At 41.2% G+C, this 26,256-nt stretch overlaps 1 protein-coding gene across 6 annotated transcripts in view; it reads right to left on the bottom strand.

Annotated features, from left to right (window-relative positions):
- Nucleotides 1–26,256, bottom strand: part of PLXNA4 (plexin A4) — an 821,522-nt gene that overhangs the window by 238,454 nt on the left and 556,812 nt on the right. For all 6 annotated transcript variants that reach the window (XM_056573188.1, XM_056573183.1, XM_056573186.1 and 3 more), the window contains 2 exons: nt 16,572–16,695; nt 9,182–9,335 (listed from right to left, as the gene is read on the bottom strand). In XM_056573188.1, the coding sequence (XP_056429163.1) occupies nt 9,182–9,335; nt 16,572–16,695 (278 nt within the window). The remainder of the gene's footprint in view (nt 1–9,181; nt 9,336–16,571; nt 16,696–26,256) is intronic.

Raw genomic sequence — 26,256 nt, 5'->3', positions numbered from 1 at the left:
CGTACAGGTGGGTGCAGCAGCTGAGATCCCAGGGGCCCCCAGCAGTGGGACCCCGGCGATCTGACATCTTATCCCCTATCCCTTGGATAGGGGATAAGATGTCTAGTGGTGCGGAGTACCCGTTTAAAGCGCAACTCTAATGTTGTTGTGGCAGGTGGATACACATTTTAAAACTGTCACCAACTCTGATGTTTACTGCTAAAGTGAACAGTGTACAGAATTACTATTAGTTCCATAGACATGCATAGGACTTCCGGCAAATCTCTAGATCTCTTGCTTTAGAAACAATGTCGCAGTTGTGCTTAAACTTTTACATTAATAATAAAAAAGACAGGAGATGTAACCGTGCTGCAATGTTTATCAATTTAATAAAAGGAAAATTGTCAGGACAGGTGATTGAATGACAACCAAGATCTATTCCTTTAAAAAATAAGTTTTTTTTATTTTTATTTTTTAAACAATGACATTGCCCATAGTAGTAATTTCTTACATATTTATTTCCAGTTACTTCGATTATACCATATTCTGCAGCCCTTTCCAGAGATTGCCACCATATGTATTAGTCATTCCGATTTAAACCCCCTATCTTACATTCACTAAAATTTACTTCATAAAAAAAACAAATACCTCTGGAGTTTAGGGGGAAACTGGAGAACCCAAAGTCACACTTTTTTTTTGTGCTAAGGAGGGCTTTGCACAAAAATTATGCCACTTTTTGATAATTTTCTGTGAACTCACCCAGTAGGCAGAGCTTGCAATGAAGGGGGCGAGGTTTCACTTAAAGGGAACAAGACTGCCGCAGTTCACCAAATTTAACACAGTTTACGCTTGCTAGCTCTGAGCTGACAGAGATTTCATGGAACGCGCACAGGCTGACGGATGTGTAGGGCTTTATGTAGAGGCACACACTTTTACATAAAGTGCCTTGTAAAAGTATTCACCTCCCTTTACTTTTTTCATATTTTGGTGCCTCAGAACCTGGAATTAACATGGATTGTTTGAGGGGACTTGCATTGAGGGGACGGGGCGTGACGTCACACGGGGGCGGAGTCGTGATGTCACGAACTTATGTTCCCGTGGTCGGGACCCAGACCCTCCAGCACTTCCGGACCAGAAACAGGTGGGTGCCGCATGCTATATTGCGGGGGTCCCCAGCAGCGGGACCCCCACGATCAGACATCTTATCCCCTATTCTTTGGATAGGGGATAAGATGTCTAGGGGTGGAGTACCCTTTAAAACAACACACATTGGTCAAAACCAGTACTCATGAATCCCAAAATGTAGCATCACCCTTTCTACCCCTGGCTAGGAGCCCTCTGTGCTAGATCACAGGTTCTTTTAAAGGGTAGCTCCCACCATCCTATTTTTTTTTTCTGTCCCTGCCCATTGCCAATCTATCCCTAACCCCTCCCTGCTTTTAATTTGTATTTTTACTATATTAAAAATAACTTTTTTTCTGCCTGGTAGTGTGCTCACTACCAGGCAGACTTCCCCAGCAGGCACCACGTCACTGATGCCTGCTGGGGGGGACTTCCGCCCTTAATGAATTTACATAGGGTGCCTCCAGCTGTTTCACCAATACAACTCCCAGCTTCTCCTGACATCTATTGGCTGTCAGGGCATGCTGGGAGTTGTAGTATTGAAACAGCTGGAGGCACCCTGTATGGATAAACTATTAGTAAAACATTATATATTACCCTAAAAATAATTGTTCTGACACTTACATCTTTAGGAATGCATTTTTTCTTTAGGGGGGTGCATTGAGAAGAGTGACTGTATTGCTATGCAAATTTCATGTATATTTGTGTTTGTTCCTAATCTTAATATTTAAGGATTCCATTCACATACCCCCAGCTGCAGGAATCTTTAGAGTTAATTAATGACAATAATTCTATAAAGTGGCACATGATTAAATTCAGGCTTCTGACCCCACCGACCCAAACCTCAATTATTTTCTTTCTCTTCCGAATGATTCATTAATCAATCATTTCAAATTGACCTTGACAATTAATCTATTCAGAAGAAGTTTACTGGATAAATTTACCTGTCAAAGTATTTTGCTGCAGAGGCCCATCTGCCACTTGTTGTTTTGACAACCCCGCTAAGAGGTTCTCATCTAATGGTACGGATGATTGACTACAAATATTATGTGACACAAAAGTGCAAATGAAGACTGAATATGGACTGTGTTAAATCTTGAGACACAGCTGCAAAATCTAAAACAAAAAGGAAATGCATTCTTCTTATATGTCAGAGGTTCGAGTAGTTGTGTTGTAGAAGATGTCCTATGCACATTGGGGGACCATTGTAGGTGGTGACCTGAAGATATGTAGCATAACTGTATGTTTTACTGTGTTATTGATTTTATTACAATTCTGTTTGTATTTTATGTATGTACTTAAAACTACTAGGTAGATTTTGAAATGTTTCCTCCTGTAATATAAGAGTGGAAACATTATTTCTGTAAGTAACACTGTGACTGCAACTAACATTCTATGCATCAAAGTAAAATGGAACCCAATGTCTCCTGTTACTTCATTTAATACTACGCCTAGGAATGTGGGTTGGAATAAAACAATAATTTTATAGCAATTGCGCAAGCACTAAAAATATTATGGGTGTTGGGAGAATTTTGGGCCCAAGAGAATTTAGTTTTAGAGCTAAAACGTTGTATGCCATGTGTATAACTGAACTGAGACAGTATTTTAAAAAGAACAATTCTTAACAAGTTGAACTACATATTTAATATGGCCACCTATTGGATGTCTATCCTTTTATTGCTGTTACTTATTACATCTATAGACATCAAAGAGAAGAGTGTGTAAAATATATTGGGACAGGAGCCATATTTTGCAAGAGTTACATTTGATGTTGGTCACCAACAGGTGCAAAAATATTGGGTTGTCCAACAACGTTATCACAGGCTTCTACATTTATGTTTAAAGGGTACCTCTCATCAAATAAACTTTTGATATATTTTTGATTAATGAATGTTGAATAACTTTCCAATAGCATGTTAATGAAAAATATGCTTCTTTCTATTGTATTTTTCCCGATCAGTCCTGTCAGCAAGCATTTCTGACTCATGCTGGAGTCCTAAACACTCAGAGCTGCCAGCCTGCTTTGTTCACAGCCAAACAGGCTGTGAACAAAGCAGGCTGGCAGCTCTGAGTGTTCTCCTTTGTGAACAAAGCAGACTGGCAGCTCGTAGTGTTTAGGACTCCAGCATGAGTCTGAAATGCTTGGTGCCCGGACTGGTAGGGAGACCCCTAGTGGTTATTTCTTCTAAGTGGAAAATTAAATAGAAAGAAGCATATTTTTTAATAACATGTAATTGTGAAGTTATTCTGCATACATTAATCTATAATATATCAAAAGTTTTAACCAGTGTCTAAACCAGTGTTTTCCAAAGTGGGCTATAATACATCTTGGGGCACTGAAATGATCGGGAGGGCAGGGGGGGCAGTAGTAGCCTTGGGTGCTGCAGTTAGGGGACATTGATTAAAAATAAAGGGGCTGTGGAAGACTAAAGAAGGAAGAATGTTTAGAAAGATTTTATGTAACAAAGTATAAGTTGTAACAAGTTAAACACCTGGAGGACCTTTGATGATTTTACAAGTATGCGATCAGTAACACAACTGAAAAGAAGTAAGGAAGCAAGAAAAGGTACTATTCTTTAAGCTGTGTACGTAGGTAGATGCAGGAGAGCTGTGTTAGTGTATGTGCTAGAGAGTTGTGTGTATGTGCGGCAGTGCTGTGTATTTGGGTGCAGCAGAACATTTTGTATATAAGGATGTACTTATTTATATAGATACTTCTTTCTGTTTGTTTGCCTAAATAAGGTAGATTTCCCGGTAGGAGCAGATTATTTTTTACTAAAAAATGGTGGCAGGCCAAACAAGTTTAGGAACCTCTGCTCTAGACTTTCTTTTACTTGCTCTTATACCCCACTATGTATAGGAAAGAGACAATGTATGGGCTACCTTAGGGACTTAGGCCTGGGTGCATTGGATTTTCTGCATCCCCCAGTTACTCTTTATGCTATGGTAAAGTGGTAAAGTTGCAGCAAGAGAATATAGATCAGAAGTCTGAACCAGGAGATGTGTGTTTACTCTTCCTGTAGAAAAAAAACAGTATATGGCGGTATATGCTGCTTCAGGATATAATGAGAACTCAAAAAATGTATTCTGATATGCGTCTCAAGTATAAGTTCAGCCTTAGCCTCACTCCACTTGTCATAAAACATATACAGGGTAGAGTATTGCATACAGATAATTGGGAAATGGCCAAAGCTAACATTCCGTTTTTTAGACAAGATTTCAAAGGATGAACTTCCTTCCTCAGGTCTATAACACTAAGTACAAATTCTTTACAGATGTCAGAATGAAAAAAGATGACAGTAGACAGTAAATAGGAGAGTTCTTCCTTGTTTTTAAAACACATGTTACATTAAGAAGATATGCTTTTGTTGAATTAATATACATCATTATTTAAAGCCACTCTTTAAGTTTAAGGCAATATTTTATTATTACAGTACTACAAAATGGTGATCCCACCAGTCAGAAAATAATGTCTAATGAGAGTCGTACAAGCCTGATGGTTGTGGTCACTGGTCACAAATAGTTTCTGCAAACATTTTATCAAGTATTTGAGTGTATTGAAGTTTTTGTGATAACAGTGGGGGAAGTGGCACTTCAGGAATGAGCCTGGTGGATTGTATATACTAAGGAGCTGAAGACTAATTATAATAAAATGCTTAGATAATGCTTACTTCATTTATACTTGTCAAATAAAAATAATTAGGGAGTGTTATATTTTGCATTAGGGGATTTATGTTGGACCTGAGGTGGTGAATAGTCCATTCTCTTAAAAATGTGCAGTCCTGATACTTACTAATAAAACCTTACAGAAGCAATCCAATACAATTATCTTCCTTCACTCTGCATGATCCTCCTGTATGTGCACAACTGTTCCACATACTTACCGTAGCTATTTTATATGACATTGTCTGACCCACCATAATTAGACATTTATCTGTTGGTATATTTACTTGTGTTACTAGGGAAATGTAAAGTATAACTTCAGCTAAACAAACCCAGAGCTATTAAATCTGTAGCCATCATCTTTAAAGGGGCACTCCCCTGGAAAAGATTTTTTTAAATTTTTTTTTTATCACCTGGTACCAAAAAGTTAAACAGATTTGTAAATTACTTCTATTTAAAAATCTTAATCCTTCCAGTACTTATCAGCTGCTGTATACTACAGAGGAAGTTCTTTTTTTTTTTTAATTTCCTTTCTGTCTGACCACAGTGCGCTGTCCATTTTAGGAACTATCCGGAGCAGAATAGGTTTCCTATGGGGATTTGCTCCTACTCTAGACAGTTTCTAAAATGGACAGAGGTGTCAATAGAGAGCACTGTGATCACACAGAAAGGAAATTCAAAAATTAAAGAACTTCCTCGGAATCATACAGCAGCTGATAAGTACTGGAGGGGTTAAGATTTTTAAATAGAGGTACTGTACAAATCTGTTTAACTTTCTGGCACCAGTTGATTTAAAAAAACAAACAAACATGTTTTCCAGTGGAGTACCTCTCTAAAGGGGTTATGCAGGATAGAAAGAACAGAGCCAAATTCTTTAAAAACAACAGCACCACACTTGTCCTGAGGTTGTGTGTGGTATTGCAGCTCAGTTCCATTGAAGTGAAAGTTGTAATACCACACACAACTTGAGAACAGGGGTGGTCTCTTTTTCTTTACCTGGAGGGCCTCTTTAAATGGGCACTGTCAGCTATAAAAACTTTTGATATGTTATAAAGTATTGCAAAACAATATGTTTTGCAATTGCTTTCATCAGAAAATTTTTAGGATTTCATGTAGAAAAAGTCAGTCAAAAAATTGGCCACTAGGGGGTTCCTCCTGCCTTCTGGGACACATACCAGTCAGAAACGTCCCGCTTATCACCTACGTCACGTTTTCATTGATTGCCAGCAGGTCCCACCCTCCTGTGCTCGCTCCCGGCCCTCTCACTGGCTGTGTGAGCACGTGGTCGCCAGTAGCCGAGCGCGCGCACATACATCAGCAGCATCTAGGAAAGTTTGTCAGTGCATATTTTTCATATTTGCATTTGTTGCAAGAAAGGGGGAGTCGTCCACTAGGTGCCCACAGAGGGAGTGGGCGGCTCCCCCCTGGAGTTGCCGCCCCCCCCTGGTCTTTCGGGTCCCCCGGCAGTATTGCGGCTCCCACCTGGTGTCGTGATCCAGGTCCCCCGGCGTGTGTCGCGGTCCCGATCCCCCGGCGTGTGTCGCGGTCCCCCGGCGTGTGTCACGGTCCCGGTCCCCCGGCGTGTGCCGCAGTCCCGGATTGCCTGGCGTGTGTCGCGGTCCCAGTCCCCCCGGCGTGTGTCGCGGTCGCCCGGCGGTGTTGCAGGATGAAGATGCAGAGATTCAGAGAGTGACAGGTCATGGTGAGCACTGTTTCCCAGCCAGGGTGCCTCCAGCTGTTTCAAAACTGCAACTCCCAGCATGCTGGGAGTTGTAGTTTTGCAACAGCTGGAGGCACCCTGTCAGGAAAACAGTGTTCTCCACAACCCGTCACTCTCTGAAACTACAACTCCTATCATGCACTGACAGATATACCTGTTCTCCTCAGTTATCACACTGAGGAGAACAGGGACACTCCCTCCTGTTTTTCTGGACTTGTTTTACTGTGAGCAGCATATCAAAGGGAATTCTAAGAGAAATAAAGGCTGTATATTCATAAAAATTACATATACATGATCAGGATGAGGTACTGAGCAACATAGAACATTTTTTTCTTTTTTTGGAGATCTGGCAGGTACGCTTTAATGCTTAACTGTTGATACTTCTGATCTCTTCTCGTTCCTTATTTACTAACAGGAAGGTGTTATCATTGTCCCCAACATTAAAGACTCAGTGGAGTAACACTATTACCAGACACTTGCCTAGATTTACTGAAATTGTTGAACACTTTGACATGTCTAAAAAGTGACTAAAACTCATAGAAAGGTTGTGGAAAGAATGTAAACATTTTGGCATATGTGCAATAGTAAAAACGGGCCACTGTTTCTACAAGCCTTCTTGTATAAATATATATTTCCTTTCATCTTCTCTATTAAGCCACTCACTCATTGCAATGAGAGTAGAGGCTGCTGTAATCACAGGAACAGAAAGTGTTAGTTATTTAAGCTTTATCTGTCTATCTATTTATTAATGAAAGCATGACAGCACATCCAGCACAAGACTTGGGTTGAAGTGGCTGTGACTGTTGGTTACAGGTCAAATTGTAATAGTCCGCAACAGGTACTTTGTCCTTGCTGATGTCTGCTGCAGAAGCAAATGGATAGATGGATGAATGGATAGATAGATTGTCTCCAAAAAATGCAGCACATCATTTGAAGTCCCAAATAAATAAAGTAATTTATTGTATAGTGTGTCGGCTGTCAACGTTTGAGTGGCCTCACAATTTGAAAATAGTGGCTTGACGCTACCGAAACTTTGTCAGCCTACATAATATGGAATAAATATGTTGATTTATTTGGACCTTCATCTGGCGTGCTGCATTTCTTGGAGGATTCTCTATCCATCCATCCATCCATCTATTCATTCATCTGCTGCTGCAGTGGGTATCAGCAGGGACACAGTAATGTAAAATGCTTCAGTATTCAAGTCTTGTCCACCTCTGCCCCACATTGAAATGATCAGCCAGCAAGTAAATGTAGCTAATACATAGCATAAAGCACTTATGTTTCAACTCTACATTAGAAATGGGAATTTACACAGTGATGTGCATATCCTAAGAGGCCATTAAATGGATTACCGAGGTATACTATAAGAAACTCATCATGTTATTTAAATGTGATAATGAATTTACCCTCAATACATATAATGTGACAAGACTGAAAATACTAGTGGCAAGTCTGATCACAAGTAATAATTATATTTTCACCCGTAGGGTGTAAAGAAAACAAGAATTTATGTGTGTGATATGTGATGAGAATGTTATGTCTCTAGTATAGTATATGTTCTTAAAAATGGAAACCTGTCTTGCTGTCAATGCACATGAATGCTATTTCTAATGCATATAAAATACTACATAATCAGTTAGAGCAAACCTTGTGCCGATATGATTGTTTGTCTGCCGGGTGCATTTAGTATGTATATACGACCAACTAAAAATTCATAGTAATCTGTTTGATTTTTTTCTTTCAGCCAAGCTTTATTCAAAGATGGAGCCCAGGGGGAAGATAATAAAGGATTTACTTTGTAAACTTTGATTCTAACCTCGATTAAGCGTGAATGCCCCTTCAGGGCCCAAAAACCTTTCAAGCCATTTTCTGTTCTCTGTTTTCTTTCACAGCGTGAAACCAACATATTTGCTTTCTTTACTGTTATTGACTGAAACTGACCTTTTCCTTGTTCTTAATATTTTATATCATCTTTGCTGTTCTACTTTTGTTGTAAGTCTATTGCATAGGAAGCTTTCCAGGTACTAGGTACACAAGAAAACCAACTTGAATCAATTTCATAGGAAAATAATAAGAGAAAAACTATAAAAATGCTAAAAGGGTACTTTCTTAAATCAGAGATCGTCATTGGTATGTCAATATAAAACATGCTCAATATTAACTGGTTCAAAGCAGTTATTACGAATACACCAATTAAACATCCTTTGAAAAAAGTGCATAAAATATGAAAGAATGTCTTTGTCTTTGCTGAACTTTTCTCTAAGGGGAGAAACTTTAGGCTCATCTGTGCCAGAATGGATGCATACACGACTCTAATAGCAGCAAAAGTTGGCAGCTCACCTCAGCCTGACTTTCCCATCCGCTTCCGGACTAACTGGCTGTGCCACCAGTCCAATAGGCAGAAGTAGAAGGAATGTCCAGCGCATGATAAGGTCAAACAGGAACTTTATTAGCGATCACATGGAGCACACTGAAACAACAACGCGTTTTGGGTCAAACTGGACCCTTAATCATGGCAAGATTAAGGGTCCAGTTTAACCCGAAACACGTTGGTGTTTCTGTGTGTTCCATGTGATCGCTAATAAAGTTCCTGTTTGACCTTATCCTGCGCTGGACATTCCTTCTTCTAGTTCATACACTACTCCAGGCTTCAACAGATTATAGAAAAGTAAGGAACTTGAGGAATGGTCTTACCATTTTCTGTGATGATACGTGGAACTTCCTTTTCTGCAGGGGAAATACATCGGATTTGGTTTCCAACTACAAGTCCATCCATCTCTGAGAGATCTTCAAATGTACAGTTGACGCCAGCAGACAGCTCTGGTACATTATAAGCTTCCAACACCAGCTGTAACCAATGGAATATAAACTTATTAACAACATAATTCAAATAAGATAAAAAAGAAGGAAAGAAAGGAAAGTAAAATGTTTTATCACAATGTCATCATTTATGAAAAAGGAATGGTCTATCCTCTTCAGACCTGTTTTACTTCTCTCCATTTAACTGTTTTGGCTAAGTATTGGTTTTAGACTTTTTTTTGCCTCTTTGCTAAACTCTAAGATAATTTTTGCTTCTTTTATTTTTCAGTGACAGATTTTTGATGATATGATTTTTATATATTTTTCTAGATTTGTATATGTAATTGTTTGCACAAATAAAATGTAATTTCCATCTCATAGAATGATGGCAAAGCTGTAGGGTATGCCATTACTTTATGAATGTTTAATATGGACCCAATCTCTGGGACCTTCACTTATTAGGTAAAAAAAAAAAAAGGGGGGGGGGGGGGCTGTAGCACTGTAGTGCTGCATGGCCTTAAAAAGGTAACCTAATCTGAAAGTAATTCTCTATGCACAGGATAGGGGATATCCGATCTTAAAAGCATTTGGCCACCATTCACACCAAGGACAATTCTGTCCCTTCTCTTGGTATTGGTCACCTTCTTATTCCCTATCCTTTAGCTAGGGGAAAACTTCTTCAGATGGGAATAACCCTCATTCACTTCGTTATTTGTGATGGCCCAACAGACAAAAAATAGAGCAGTGACCATGAAGACAGGGTGGGCACCATTTATCCCACTCTCAGGCTAGCAGAGGGTCGGACTCCCATTGATGTGCTTGTTATTAAAGGGGTATTCCAGGCAAAAACATTTTATCCCCTATCCAAAGGATAGGGAATAAGATGTCTGATTGCGGGGGTCCCGCTGCTGAGACCCCCCGCAATCTCCCTGCAGCACTCGCATTCTATGCAGGTGCTGAATCTCCATCATGCCCCCTCCTATAGACATGAATGGGGGGGTGTGGCGTGACGTCACGTCCCCAGTCCCGGAAACCCAGAGGTTTCCGAAACTGGAGATTCAGCATCCGCATAGAATGCGGGTGCTGCAGGGAGATCACGGGGGGGTCTCAGCAGCGGGTCCTCCGCAATCAGACATCTTATCCCCTATCCTTTGGATAGGGGATAACATTTTTTTTTGCCTGGAATACCCCTTTAAGATTCACGACATCAAAACAGGAAAAACCCTAGAAAGTTAGTGTGAATTTCCCATCAATAAATTAAAAGTTGCTACCAAAATAATAGCTCATTTCTGACAAACCCAACTGTTAAACTAATAATTTATTCTGCATCATTACATGTTGCATGTGAAGCAGGAACTATTCTGTCTCTTTCTTCTTGCTGGTGATGTGAAGGGAGGCACTGCCTTGTACATCAAGGGTGAATATATAAACATAAGTACTACTTAATACTCCCAGACCAACATGTACTACAGCATGGTTAGGTTATTGACTGGAACAGCCTTTGAAGGGAAATAAATGGAAAAGTAAGAGTTGTGTAGATAATCTGTCATTGTAAATTGTGTTGTCTAAAGTCATAGACGTCAATCAATGAATAAAATTGTGTCAACTGTGTCACATACTACGTAATTCATTGGACTTGACTTATACGCAACATATAAGACAGATGTATTCTACCTAGAGACGTACGTTGTGTTATGCGCGTACAGTATGTTGCACCAAAAAGAGGCACTAGTCAATAGTAAATTGCCACAACTGCTGTTGTTAAGTCAAGCACCACATTTTTTTCAGGTAAATGTGTTGCATTTGTTTTTGTTTTTTTATGACAATAATGCAACTTTTCTGCCTCACTGTTCTTGACAATGATCTTGAAGTTCTCTTTTTGAACTTTCAGACTCTTAAAATTCTTTTTATACACTGTGAATTAATATAATACATGAAAAATACATAGTTTTTCCATTGGAATAGTAATAAAAGATGCACAAACCGATATTCACGTTTTAAAAGAGGCAAAATTAAAATGCCTTGACAATGTTTCTGTTTAACTGCAGAGATTGTTCAATATTGCTCAATATTAAATGTGATTTTTTGTGCTAAAGAAGAGAACAGGCACAATAATATTATTTGCAAAAAGCCAATGCTTCACTCAACGTAGATACAATTGGGCCGCTCAGACCAAGAAAAGATGAGACGCTCAAAGAAATTGACGATTTCAAGGATGAGCACATTATGCTGAAATGGTATTGTTATTCCTCGCTGCTCTGAGACGAAGATCCATTCAAAATAGATCTTGTAAATCTTTAAAATAATTTTGCTGCAAATAATTACCCCAGAAGCTGCAATCATGTGCATTTTGCAAAAGAAAATCAATTACTCTTTTTAAAGCCGTAGATTCTTGAAAAACACAATTGCTAAAGGCAGAAAGACCGGTTATTACCGAGTCACTCTATTATCTTTAGTTAAATGGACTTTTCATGGAGTTTTCTGTCATTAGACGATATCCAGCATAACAGCAGTGGAGGTACACAACAAAAAACAAGTAGAAAAGAGCAGGGGTAAACTGTAAAAGATGGCTGCCACTTGTACAATATTTATAATGCGCCACGTGCCAAATATGTATCCCACATGTCATACATAGAAAACCAAAAAATGAAGAAAGAGGCACTTTATTGTTACAGGCAAAACACAAGAACAAACAAAATAAACAGTGGGATACACAAAGCGACATGTATGCATAGACTTAAAAGGGTATTCCAGGAATCTTTTTTATTTATTTATTTATTTATTTTATTTATTTGACTGTCTGTACCTGTGTGTGACGGTGGTCTCACAATTCTTCTGTGATTATCGTCCCAATATTTATTTTTAACAGCATACAAAATTAATCATGTCTCCCAGGATTTCCCAGGTGGCAGTGCATCAAGACCTGACATCACTAGTCAGGTGATCAGAGGGAGCCTGTCCTGCTTCAAATTTGCAACAGCTGTAGGCCCCCTGGTTAGAAAACACTGTGCTTCAATGGGTGGGGTGGCTGACGTGTGGGAGGAAGGAAAGTGATCTCAAACTTTCAAGCATGGAACTTTGGAATGTGTAGTTTAGAGAACAAAATCTAACAGGAAATACCCAGTTCTGGCAGGTAAGTACTAAAATCACCTTATGGTGGATAATCCCTTTAATAATGATGGTATATAGCATAAAACCTCCCTGCATAATGGTAAATACACCTGATAGGGATAATAAAGTGCATAAATGTAATGGAGATACAATGACCACACACCGCATAGAAATGCACACCATACAGTGCATGTGAATACACACAATATTTTCCTCGAAGAAGGTTTAATAATGAAACAACGTTGGGATGGTCTCATCCCATGACCTCCACCAGACTACCGTTATGGGTAATATGTTGTTTCATACCTTTGGGCATATGTCTTTACAGCTCTAGCATCACACATACCTCCTCTAGTAGATTACTGTTTACTGCCAGTTGGGATTGTGCAACAATACAGTTTCTACTGCAGCCATATTGCAATTGCACTTTCTTATTGGTATGCATTTCCATGCACTGTATGGTTGTTTGGAGTATCTCCATTACAATTATGACTTTATCATCCCTCTCTGCTCGGTGTATTTACCATTAGGTAGTGAGCTTTTGTACTATATATACCTCATTATTGAGTCTATACATAAATTTAGCAAGTGAAGCATCCTAGATGTCACTTTGTTATCCCACTGTGTGATTCTATGTTCTCCTTTTTTTTAATATTTTGTGAGTAACAATGAAGATTTGTTAATTATTTATACAAGTGTCTCTTTCTTCAATTTTGGTTTTCAGCAGTGGAGTGAAAGATAGATACTGGCATCATTCATTGATGAATTGTGGTGGTGAGGTTTGACCATTAACAATGTTAACCATCTTTTACGTAAGCAAAATGCTCATTATACTGCTTATTATAAGTACTGGTAGTTCTATTCAACAACCAGGTCATAGTATAAATAATGAGGAAACTCCATGGGGAATGGGAAAATTCATGGAAAATGTTTCCTTTTTAAGTATTCATGAAATGGGGTTTCTGGCAAGATATGATGTCAAGCACTCCTGCTGATCACTGTACAGCGAATGGGGATAGAAGCCTTGCGCTGTTAAGTTTATAGTGGTTATGCTGGGTAATTGCAGCTCATCTCCCATTCACTTCAATTGGAGGTGACCTGCAGTTACCCAGAGCCACCACCGTACAATGAACAGTGCCCTAGTTGTTGTGTAGTGTCCACAGCTAATCTGTATTGGTGCTGAGTGTTAGTACCCTGACAGTTACCAATTAATGATATCATTCCAGAAAACCCTTTCAAATAACCCTAACACTATGTCCACACAAGACAGTTTGGTGAAGTTTTTTTCACTGAGCTTAGATGGGGGATCTTGTATTTTCGTCATGCAAAGCTTGAAGAAAAATTTTAAAAAAATCTGAAGGATAATATGTGCACCGGGTCTTTTGGAAATATTCAATAATGAAGTGATCAACATAACCAATGATAGTGACGTGCCCATTGTTGGTGCATTTGGCTGTGTACATAGTCAGTTTAGACACTACAACCAGTGTACAGCAATTCTGCACATTATGTAGAAATCTGCGGGACAGAATTTGGAAGCAATTTGCATGAAAAAACTTACATGAATTGCGCTTTATTTATGATAATTTTTAGACAATGTTCCTCAATGTTAACTGTTGTAGAGCTTGGTGTGTTTTATTATACCACGCTATCAGGTTTTTATTTTATATGTAAACGGTATATTGTATTTTAAAGTGGTACTCCGCCCTTAGAAATCTTATCCCCTATCCAAAGGATAGGGGATAAGATGTCAGATCGCCGCGGTCCCGCTGCTGGGGATCCCCGGGATCCCCACTGCGGTACTGCGATATCATTACAGCACAGAGTGAGTTCGCTCTGCACGTAATGACGGGCAATACAGGGGCCGGAGCATCGTTATGTCAGAGCTCCGCCCCTTTCAATACAAGTCTATGGGAGGGCCCTGCCATAGACTTGCATTAAGGGGACAGGCCGTGATGTCACGCGGGGCAGAGCCATGACATCACACTGCTCCGTCCCCTGTATCACCCTTCATTACGCACAGAGTGAACTTGCCCTGTGCAGTAAGGATAGCGGGGTGCCGCAGCGGGGATCCCGGGGCTCCCAAGCAGCGGGACCACGGCGATCTGACATCTTATCCCTATCCTTTGGATAGGGGATAAGATGTCTAGGGACAGAGTACCCCTTTAAACTATTCTCTGCCATTCGTGAAATATTAAATTCATAAATACTGCACATCATAAAAAATCTAAAAGTGCCATCAACATTTTAAGTTACCCCATATATATATATATATATATATATATATATATATACACACAGTGGTTATACCTCAACTATGAGAGACATAAAATCACTAAGATTAAGAATTTATTAGCAAACTATGGTGGAAAATAAGTATTTGGACAATAACAAAAGTTCATCTCAATACTTTGTTATATACCCTTTGTTGGCAATGACAGAGGTTAATATTTTCTGTAAGTCTTCACAAGGTTTTCACACATTGTTGCTGGTATTTTGGCCCATTTCTCCATGCAGATTTCCTCTAGAGCTGTGATGTTTTGGGGCTGTCGCTGGACACCACAGACTTTCAACTCGCTCCAAAGGTTTTCTATGGGGTTGAGATCTGGAGACTGGCTAGGCCACTCCAGCACCTTGAAATGCTTCTTATGAAGCCACTCCCAGGCGTGTGCCCGGGCGGCGTGTTTGGGCTCATTGTCATGCTGAAAGACCCAGCCATGTTTCATCTTCAATGCCCTTGCTGGTGGAAGGTTTTCACTCAAAATCTCACGATACATGGCCCCTTTCATTCTTTCCTTTACATGGATCAGTTGCCCTGATCCCTTTGCTGAAAAACAGTCCCAAAGCATGATGTTTCCATGGATGCAACTCAGCATTCTTTCTCCTCCAAACACGATGAGTTGAGTTTTTACCAGAAAGTTCAATGTGATTTTATGGATTTTTTTTGTCATTATGCCTCTCATAGTTGAGTTATACCTATGATGACAATTACAGGCCTCTCTCATCTTTTTAAGTGGGAGAACTTGCACAATTGGTGGCTGACTAAATACTTTTTTGCCCCAAACAAGTACATTTTAGCAGTCTGTAAAAGACCCATGTTGCTAATGCAAACACTTGTCCAATGGTAATGAATTGATGTGGTGGACATGCTATGTGAAATGTAAACCTTTCTCTGCTACCAATCAAGAGTAAATGTCCTAAACCCCATGAGACTTATCTCAATTTCTAGTACAGATTGTGGCCTTAACACACAGAATGATAGGTTTCTCTTCCTACGGATTCAATTGAAAAGCAATTGCTTGACTATTAGGTAAATCTTTTTGTAAATTGCACTTATTATACCTGAAACACCAGCTAATAGGACATCTACTGTTATTGAATTATTGGCAGTGACATGGGTTGTGCACTAATGTATGTAAATTTGCAGTTCAAGAATACAGAAGGAGAATGGTTCTGTATCGGCTGCAATTCTGTACAGCTGAACTATCCATACAATTAGGAAAACCTAAAAAACATTCTCAATTTATTTATATTTCATTGTGCAGGCTGGCAAGTCTACTGTCAGAGAACCAGCACCCAACATACAGTATTAAAGGGGTATTCCGGACAAATAAGATGTCTGATCACAGGGGGCCTGCCGCTGGGACCCCCACAATCTCCATGCAGCACTCGCATTCGAGGTGGGGCTGCATCTCCAGTCTCAAAAACCTGAATCGTTTGTTTGGAGTGCTGCAATTCGCTTTTCTAACTTTTTGCAGTCTTGGAAACCCCTTTGTTTCCAGGACTGGAGATGTGATGTCACGCCACGCCCCCTCATTCATGTCTTTGGGAGGGGGCATGGTGGCTATCACGCCCCCTCCCATAGACATGAATGGAGGGGGCATGGTGTGATGCCACATCTCCAGTCCCGGAAACAAGGAGGTTTCCAAGAGTGGAGACACATCCCACATAGAAGGTGGGTGCTGCATGGTGATCGGGGGGGGGGGGGGGGGTCTCGCGATCAGATATCTTATCTCATATCCTTTGGACGGGGGATAATATTTAATTGGCTGGAATACCCCTTAAAATATGAATGACGAGTTTATTCATACCTATTATAACTTAGGTTTAAAATGTTGACTGATGTACAGACATTAAAACATATGCAATTGTTATGATAGAAACTGATCCTTACCAAGACATTGTACTGGGAGACAGATATATTGTTTGGGTGGACAGTGAGCCTGACACACTGCTTCATCTCTGATGCAAATCTTCTGGCCTCATAAGATCGCTCGCATCTCTCTTTTCTTGTACAGCTAAACAAAAAAAGAAAAATAAACTTTATCAAATGTTTAAAAATAACACCATAAAACTAAGTTGTTTAAGGACCCCTTCAAACGTTAGACATGACCTCTCGTAACATTCTCTTAGCAGTGCATGCTAATGGGTTTTTGTGGCCCTATTCACATGCAACAAAATATTTCAGTGTGAAATTTTTGGCTCCGCCACACAGAATTAGTTGTGCAGCCATAGCAGAAATGTGAGTGTCAACCTCAGATCTCTGCCAGTAGATCCTCAAGCAAATATGTGTAGGGTTAAATCTGACATACACAAGTCAATCTAAAAACTTTTTCTAGAGAACACAGTGTTGCTCACAAACCAGCCACCTCCTCCCTGTAGAATGACCTCTGTAAAGGTAACAGAGCATGCCCTGTCTCTTTCCCATTCATGAGAATGGAACAGCTTCAAGCTATTTTCAATGGGATGTGCTGTAAAGCAGTTCTGGCAAGATGGCTTCCCAATAATAGTGTACAAAATGAAAAAAATAATAATAATACAATCAGAAAATAGAAACAGATTATCTAGTTCTAATCAGTAAAATAAAATCAAGATGATACATTCTCTTTGAGCAAAGCATACATTATTTTTTTCAATATTGTTGACAGATAGATTGACAAACCTAGGCAGTGAGATCTGCTCTATAGCAATGAATGAGTTGCATACTCTTCATCATACTCTTCGTCATATAATATCAACCAGTCAGAACTTACTATACGCATATAATCCAGTCTTAAATAGTTATTAGTAAATGTCATATAAATATGAATATCTGTACATGACAATATTGCCTGTTGTTAACAAATGGTATAAAATACTGTATCATATTGATCAGTATAGAAATCCTGTATATATATAAGTGATTACTAAAGTCTCTTTCAGATGGCCCTAGTGGCACTGCATTTTAGTGTTCACAAGTTGGATTCACATAATCATGGGAAGGTCACTTAACGCAGCTATAAAATGGTTGCCAAAATGCAGCCATAATAAAGTCAGCTTTACAGGGTGATATGCTGTAATGAGAGAACAAAGCTGAGAAAATCTTAAGATCTCATTTTGAATACTCCACACTATAAAGAAGTCATAGCCGCATACAAATGAACTTTTCTCCAGCATCTAGATCTAGAAAACATGCCTTTTGCTGTATTTTATAAATATGCAAGAGTTCCTAATGGTAATTCTCAGAGGCAATGCATCCACTGTACTGGGTTAAGTGTATAAAACTCTTGCAAACCGAGGCAGATGCCGATAGTGCAGCAGGGGAGCTATTAGCCGTGAAAACAAAACCGCTCTCATCAGATCTTTCAAAGAGAAGAGGGAGCTTGGCACAGCAGAGACACCCACCGAAATCTACCAATCAGATAGGATTTAATTAGCAGAAAGTTAGAGGAATGCATTATTGGGATAGGCCTCCTCAAATGTACAACTCATTAGAAATCCCTGGTCAATTAATCTATGCTAATGGCAATGTTTATTTTATTTTATTTATTTATTTTAAAAATTTGCTTCAAGAAATTGAGATGAATGTTTCATGCTGAGGAACTCTTCAGTACAATAAGAAGCCATCTGACATCAGGGGATTTCTGTAGAACTGCTACCGCTATAAGGAAGTAAAACTAGAATATAAAGCTTGCATCTTATTACATGATAACACCTACTGTTTTATTTATTTAAGAATTATTGGTATCCAAACTATAAAAACTAAGATTTAGGTGGATCTAAGTGCTTGTTCACGCAGCTGGGCTGTGTCCCGTTCAGGGTCTGCACAGTGGCAAACAGCAATGCTGAATGGACCCTTTGCACAATGGACACCACTGCATCTCAACAGTTCCCTTTGACTTTAATGAGTTCCGGTAGGTGTCCAGAGTTTTAGAGGAGTTGAACAGAAAAAAAACTAAGAAAAAAGATTGCAGTGTTTTTTTCTCCACTCAACTCCCGTCCCCTAAATGGGATGAGCAACAGAGCTCCCTTTAGCAGAGTTCAATGGCAGTGTGAACCTAGCCTTACATGACATGGTTATGCTATGCAGGAATACCCTATACACCTTTATCTGCAAATGCTCTATACTTTACCATAAATCTTCAGTAACTCACAGAAAACTGATTTACTGAAAATTTCTGTAGATTACTGCAAATTGCCAAGGACCATGATAAGTACAAACAAAGAACAGATAAACTGGAAACAAAGCTTACAGGAAAACTTTCAGCCTGTTCACCCACATTAAAAAAATACACTAGGTTGTAGTGTGGGTGAACAGGAGTCCAATGAGGGGTCACTTACTTAAATATGTCAAGTAGGTCCTGATATGTGTGTCAGAAGATCCTCTGCTAAATTCAGTGAATCAGGGGGCGGGGCTTCACAGGCTCAATTTACATATTCATTGTGATCCTACTTCATTAGGATGTAGAGTCACAGACAATTAGTATGTAAATTTAGTTCACAAAGCCCCGCCCCTTATGATTCACTGAATTTAGCAGAGGATCTTCTGGGGGACGTATCTCAGGACCTACTGGAAATATTTAAGTAAGTGACCCCTCATTGGACTCCTGTTCACCCACACTATAACCCAGTGTATAGTGTGGGTGAACAGGCTGACAGTTTTCCTTTCAGGATGCCACATGTGTTTCCTGTGTAATATCACTCTAACATAACATAATATGATGATAATTAATATTAATATACATTTTATTTTAATAACAGTCTTATTGAACACATAATGTGTACTTTATAATAAGTAAGTACATTTCAGAATTAAGAAATTATTAAATCTGATCAATAAACTATGTTAAATATAACTTATTACCATTAAAGTGAACCTGTCAGCAGATATACACTCTCATACCTGCAATTTGTCTCTTCTAAAAACTATACTCAACTAATGGTTTTCATTGTGGCTCCCATTGGTGTCGACTCAAAAAATGATCTGACTAGAAAACCCTTGAAGCTTGAATGAAAAGCATATACTATATGCAGTAAGTGACGTGACCTTATTCTCTTCTCCTAAATTATTATAGGGAACATTTGTAACATGCCCAAGTTACTTTCCACAGAAAGTATTTTATTTATATTGGCAAATGGATTAAGTAATGTCATACAATGTGTCGCACATGTTATTAGCTCTCTACTGTCTAGTAGGTATAGCCAGAGTGAAAAGCTAGAGGGAGGGGCTGGTGAGCATGTGTCCCAAGGGTGGGAAGGGGCCAATAAACCACTTTACCTTGGATAGGGGATGTAGACAAGAGCTAGACTAGGGAAGCTTATCTTTAGTATAGACTCAAAAAAATTTGGAAAATATAGAAAAGTAGCTTGGACTGTGTAATGATCTTTAATGTTACTATGGGGTTGATACTGAGTTGCACAGCACATTCTAGCAAACAAACACAGAGTTTATCTTGTGAATGTAGACTACTTTACATTCCATTTATTTTTAGACTGTAGACTTTAATAAGCTTGATGTACACCATGCACAGATGTCAATAGGGAACACTATTTAATCTTGGTTTGCTGGTAACTGCATGCTTTTTAGGTTCCTTTCACACTGTGCTTTGTAGTGTTCCTTTAAGGTTTCTATCAAAACATACGGATATATTCATTTAATACATGCCACTTCTCTGTCATCCACTGGCTATCATGTTTAAAAAAAATAAAAATAAAGCATTAGATGGTTCTGTATGGAAGAGAACAGTCTGCTGCACTCTTCAAACAAAATGGCAACATCCTTTTGTCCCTCATCCAGTTATTCAGTTATTGGGCACCTATGGGTCTGTAAGTTGTCACGATGCCGGCTGGCAGGTAGTGGATCCTCTGTGCCAGAGAGGGATAGCGAGGACCGTGCTAGTGGACCGGTTCTAAGACACTACTGGTTTTCACCAGAGCCCGCCGCAAAGCGGGATGGTCTTGCTGCGGCGGTAGTGACCAGGTCGTATCCACTAGCAACGGCTCACCTCTCTGGCTGCTGAAGATACTGAAGATAGGCGAGGTACAAGGGAGTAGGCAGAAGCAAAGTCGGACGTAGCAGAAGGTCGGGGGCAGGCGGCAAGGTTCGTAGTCAGGGGAGATAGCAAAGTTCTGGTACACAGGGTATAAACACACAAAAACGCTTTCACTAGGCTCTAGGGCAACAAGATCCGGCAAGGGAGTGCAAGGGAGGAGACTAGATATAAGGAGGGAACAGGTGGGAACCAATTAAGCTAATTGGGCCAGGCACCAATCATTGGTGCACTGGCCCTTTAAGTCTCAGGGAGCTGGCGCGCGCGCGCCCTAGGGAGCGGAGCCGCGCGCGCCAGCACATGACCGCAGGAGACGGGAACGGGTAAGTGACCTGGGATGCGATTCGCGAGCGGGCGCGTCCCGCTGTGCGAATCGCATCCCCAACGGCCATGAGAGAGCAGCGCTCCCGGTCAGCGGGACTGACCGGGGAGCTGCAGGGAAAGAGACGCCGTGAGCGCTCCGGGGAGGAGCGGGGACCCGGAGCGCTAGGCGTAACAGTACCCCCCCCCTTAGGTCTCCCCTTCTCTTTATCGGGTAACTGCCTCCCCTGGGATGAGGACACCGGGAAAGGATGGAGGGATTCCTCAACGGCAGGCAGAACCGCAGGAGTAGGAATGGGGAGAGAGGGCAGAGGGCGGGACCTGGCACGGGGCAGTGTGACACCAGGAGGAGGGCCATGAGGGGACACAGAAGCTTGCCTGATGGAACTGGGAGGGGGGGAGGGGCATTTCCTGTGGCAGGCAGAGTCCTTAATGACCTTAGGGGGACCAGATACAGGAGGAACCACAGAGTTACGGCAAGGGTTACTGGGAACCGGTTTTAGACAGTTCTTGGAACAAGAGGACCCCCAACTCTTGATCTCCCCAGTGGACCAATCCAGGGTTGGGGAATGAAGTTGAAGCCAGGGAAGTCCAAGGAGAATTTCCGAGGTGCAATTGGGGAGGACCAAAAGTTCAATCCTCTCGTGGTGAGATCCGATGCTCATAAGAAGGGGCTCCGTGCGGAAACGTATGGTACAGTCCAACCTGGCTCCGTTGACCGCGGAGATGCGGAGTGGCTTGACAAGACGGGTCACCGGAATATGGAATTTATTCACAAAGGACTCCCGAATAAAATTTCCAGAAGCTCCAGAGTCCAGACAGGCCACGGCTGAGAGGGGAGAGCTGGCTGAAGTGGAAATCCGAACAGGTACCGTGAGACGTGGAGAAGCCGACTTGGCATCAAGAGACGCCACACCCACGAGAGCTGAGTGTGAGCGTGCGTTTCCCAGACGTGGAGGACGGATTGGGCAATCCACCAGAAAATGTTCAGTACTGGCACAGTACAAACAAAGATTCTCTTCCTTACGGCGATTCCTCTCTTCCAGGGTCAGGCGAGACCGATCCACTTGCATGGCCTCCTCGGCGGGAGGCCTAGGCGCAGATTGCAGTGGAGACTGTGGGAGAGGTGGCCAGAGATCTAAGTCTTTTTCCTGGCGGAGCTCTTGATGCCTCTCAGAAAAACGCATGTCAATGCGAGTGGCTAGATGAATGAGTTCATGCAGGCTAGCAGGAGTCTCTCGTGCGGCCAGAACATCTTTAATGTTGCTGGATAGGCCTTTTTTAAAGGTCGCGCAGAGAGCCTCATTATTCCAGGAAAGTTCAGAAGCAAGAGTACGGAATTGTATGGCGTACTCGCCAACGGAGGAATTACCCTGGACCAGGTTCAGCAGGGCAGTCTCAGCAGAAGAGGCTCGGGCAGGTTCCTCAAAGACACTTCGAATTTCCGAGAAGAAGGAGTGTACAGAGGCAGTGACGGGGTCATCACGGTCCCAGAGCGGTGTGGCCCATGACAGGGCTTTTCCAGACAGAAGGCTGACTACGAAAGCCACCTTAGACCTTTCAGTAGGAAACTGATCCGACATCATCTCCAGATGCAGGGAACATTGGGAAAGAAAGCCACGGCAAAACTTAGAGTCCCCATTAAATTTGTCCGGCAAAGACAGGCGGAGGCTAGGAGTGGCCACTCGCTGCGGAAGAGGTGCAGGAGCTGGCGGAGGAGATGGTTGCTGCTGCTGTAGCTGAGACTGAATCTGCTGTAGCTGCGACTGGAGTTGCTGAGTCATGGTGGTCAAGTACGACAGCTGGTGATCTTGTTGGGCAATCTGTCGGGCTTGCTGGGCGACCAGTGTGGGGAGGTCGGCGACAACAGGCAGAGGAACTTCAGCGGGATCCATGGCCGGATCTACTGTCACGATGCCGGCTGGCAGGTAGTGGATCCTCTGTGCCAGAGAGGGATAGCGAGGACCGTGCTAGTGGACCGGTTCTAAGACACTACTGGTTTTCACCAGAGCCCGCCGCAAAGCGGGATGGTCTTGCTGCGGCGGTAGTGACCAGGTCGTATCCACTAGCAACGGCTCACCTCTCTGGCTGCTGAAGATACTGAAGATAGGCGAGGTACAAGGGAGTAGGCAGAAGCAAAGTCGGACGTAGCAGAAGGTCGGGGGCAGGCGGCAAGGTTCGTAGTCAGGGGAGATAGCAAAGTTCTGGTACACAGGGTATAAACACACAAAAACGCTTTCACTAGGCTCTAGGGCAACAAGATCCGGCAAGGGAGTGCAAGGGAGGAGACTAGATATAAGGAGGGAACAGGTGGGAACCAATTAAGCTAATTGGGCCAGGCACCAATCATTGGTGCACTGGCCCTTTAAGTCTCAGGGAGCTGGCGCGCGCGCGCCCTAGGGAGCGGAGCCGCGCGCGCCAGCACATGACCGCAGGAGACGGGAACGGGTAAGTGACCTGGGATGCGATTCACGAGCGGGCGCGTCCCGCTGTGCGAATCGCATCCCCAACGGCCATGAGAGAGCAGCGCTCCCGGTCAGCGGGACTGACCGGGGAGCTGCAGGGAAAGAGACGCCGTGAGCGCTCCGGGGAGGAGCGGGGACCCGGAGCGCTAGGCGTAACATAAGTATTATTTATCACAAGATTTCCCAAGGCATGCTGCAACACTGTCCACTTAAGACACTGTTTAAAGAGCCTCATAAGGCTCCTATCTATAGCTCTTATTACTGCAGGTAGCTCCAGTTGTTCTATTTATCCTTAGTCAATATATAATTGGCCAGCTATACTCGATTGGGCTATTATGTAGCTCACAATACATTGGTATGTGTGCAAATGTAAGTTTGCATTCATTTTCTATACATTATTTTGAAAAATACTTGTCTCCTGGCAGGCAGGAGACAAGTTGTTTCAGGCAGCCCCTCACCGGGTACAAATGTCAAAAGTAATGAGGGCGCCTGCAGACCACCTCCAAAGACGTGAAACTTCTGCATGAACATCTTGTTTGATGACCAGAGGGGGCACTGACACATCTTAAAAGAAGAAGAATGGCCAATACAGACTGTTGTAGCCACGCTAGAACTTTTTTCAGAGCCATGTCTTATGCAGTAATGCTTTGTGCTATTGAAAGTGTTGCTATGAATTGCAGCTACACACAGATTATATCATCTGTAGTGAGTTATCTCAGCATGAACAATAAAGATCAATGATTTTGTACTATAGATAAATGACCAGAGAAAATGGGCCGAAAGAATGCAATAAAGCAGTCAGACATCTGTCTATTTTCTATCTGTTCAGGCCGGTATCAATATATTGACCACTAAGTGTTGTTATTGTAGTCTCATACTTCGAAAATATTTGTGTTCAAATTAGAGCATTGCTCAATCTGTTGATATTTTATGGCATTTATATCACCATTTTTTTGTAGACTTCAACAGGTAAATTTGTGGCATTAAAAACTCCAGTGTAGATTCTCCCATGGCTGTAGTAAGCAAAATCGCATTTATTAAAGAAAAAAGTATACAAGGCCTTATAGGGATCGTATTGTTTTATATGAGTGACTGTCAAGATGAAAACAATGCTAGTTTAGCCTAGCTTTCCATATGAATCTGATAAGGTTGGAAAGTGTTTCGGAAATAGGGTGCAGACTTCAATTTACTTTAATAGGACCTTGCAGAATAATTTTTTTTTTCTTTTAATTTAGAGTTGTGTGTTTTTTTATGGATTGTGGAACATTTATATAGCCCAACTTCAAGTGAAATGTTTTACATTTAATACTTTGGTTTATTATGTATGTTATGTGCTGTGCCGCAAAAAATTAAAAGGGATATTGCCTAAACAAATTCACATTTCACCCTTTTTAAAAACCAATAAAAAAGATACTATGTTACTATAAAACATTATTACTGTTCACTCACAGGCTTAATGACCAGATTTAGGGGCGTCTAAACTGTAAACTTCAGAACCAGAATCTCAGCATTTCACACTCTTGACTTTATGGTGACTGAAGTTAAAACGTTTCTGTACAATTTGTGTAGTACAATGTGGGTGAAACTACATTTACAAATGAAACGTCACCATGGCATTCTGGTGTTGAATAAAGCCACACCTTAACTATTATCTGGATGTGCTGCTGTGATATTTCATGCAGATATTACAGAGGCTGTTAGACCAAACCTTTCCATGCTGGCACCCTATCTGGACCTTTATTTTGTCGTGCTGCTCCTCTTCATTTTTTTTTATTAATCTATCTATCTAGAAATCCAGTAAACAGCAGCACAAAGGTTTGTGAAAAAATTGTGAAGATTTATTCCATTATTCCAGTGCAAAAAAACAGAGCAATGTTTCCGCAGCCTCCCGCTGCCTTTCTTAAGCTCCAGGGCAGTGGGAGGCTGCGGAAACGTTGCTCTGTTTTTTTTGCACTGGAATAATGGAATAAATCTTCACAATTTTCTCACAAACCTGTGAGCTGCTTTTTACTGGATTTCTATTGAGAGTGGAACCACTAACCCGGGCTCCCTTGCAGCGTGCACCTCTACCAGCGTTTATCTCTACAGGTTGTGCTGCTCTCCTTAGGATCTATCTATCTATCTATCTAGGAGAAACCAGAAGCCATAATGTACACTAAGCAGCTTGAAGAATAGACCCTTGCTGCATTTTAATGGTGGGGGTATTCTGATCCTACTTGAGGACCCATGGCTGCAATCTACGCTCAAACACTGACCAATTGGTCTCAAGGCATTCAGGGATATGATGCTCTTGGCAAAACTTCCCTATGCCAACATATGGACCAACAAAGGTGCCATGCGGGGGTGTTCTTTATTTATTCTATTGGATATACTGTAGAGTTACTTTCTGATAAGAAAAAATGGCTCATGTTGGTTCCATAAGATGGAAAATATTTAATCTGTGTATTCTATTTGTATTGGATAAGCATATCAGATGCAGGGTTGTAGAAAATGTTCATAGCTAAAGGCTTTGAATATAATTATTAACATATTGGATTGATCTGCATTTTATATACCATGGGGAGATTAATTAAAACCTGACCAGAAGAAAAGTTGTGGAGTTGCCCAAAGCAACCAACCAATCAGATCACTTCTTTCATTTTTGAAAAGGCCTCTGAAAAATTAAAGAAGTTATCTGATTGGTTGCTATGGGCAACTCAGCAATTTATCCTCTGGTCAGGTTTTGTAAATCTCCCCCCAATATACTTGGAGTTCATTTTTTGGA

The sequence above is a fragment of the Hyla sarda genome, chromosome 4, assembly GCF_029499605.1.
Source record: "Hyla sarda isolate aHylSar1 chromosome 4, aHylSar1.hap1, whole genome shotgun sequence".
NCBI classification, from domain to species: Eukaryota; Metazoa; Chordata; class Amphibia; order Anura; family Hylidae; genus Hyla; species Hyla sarda.
The sequence above is the reverse complement of the archived record's forward strand: the minus strand, read 5'-3'. Positions and strand labels throughout refer to the sequence as shown.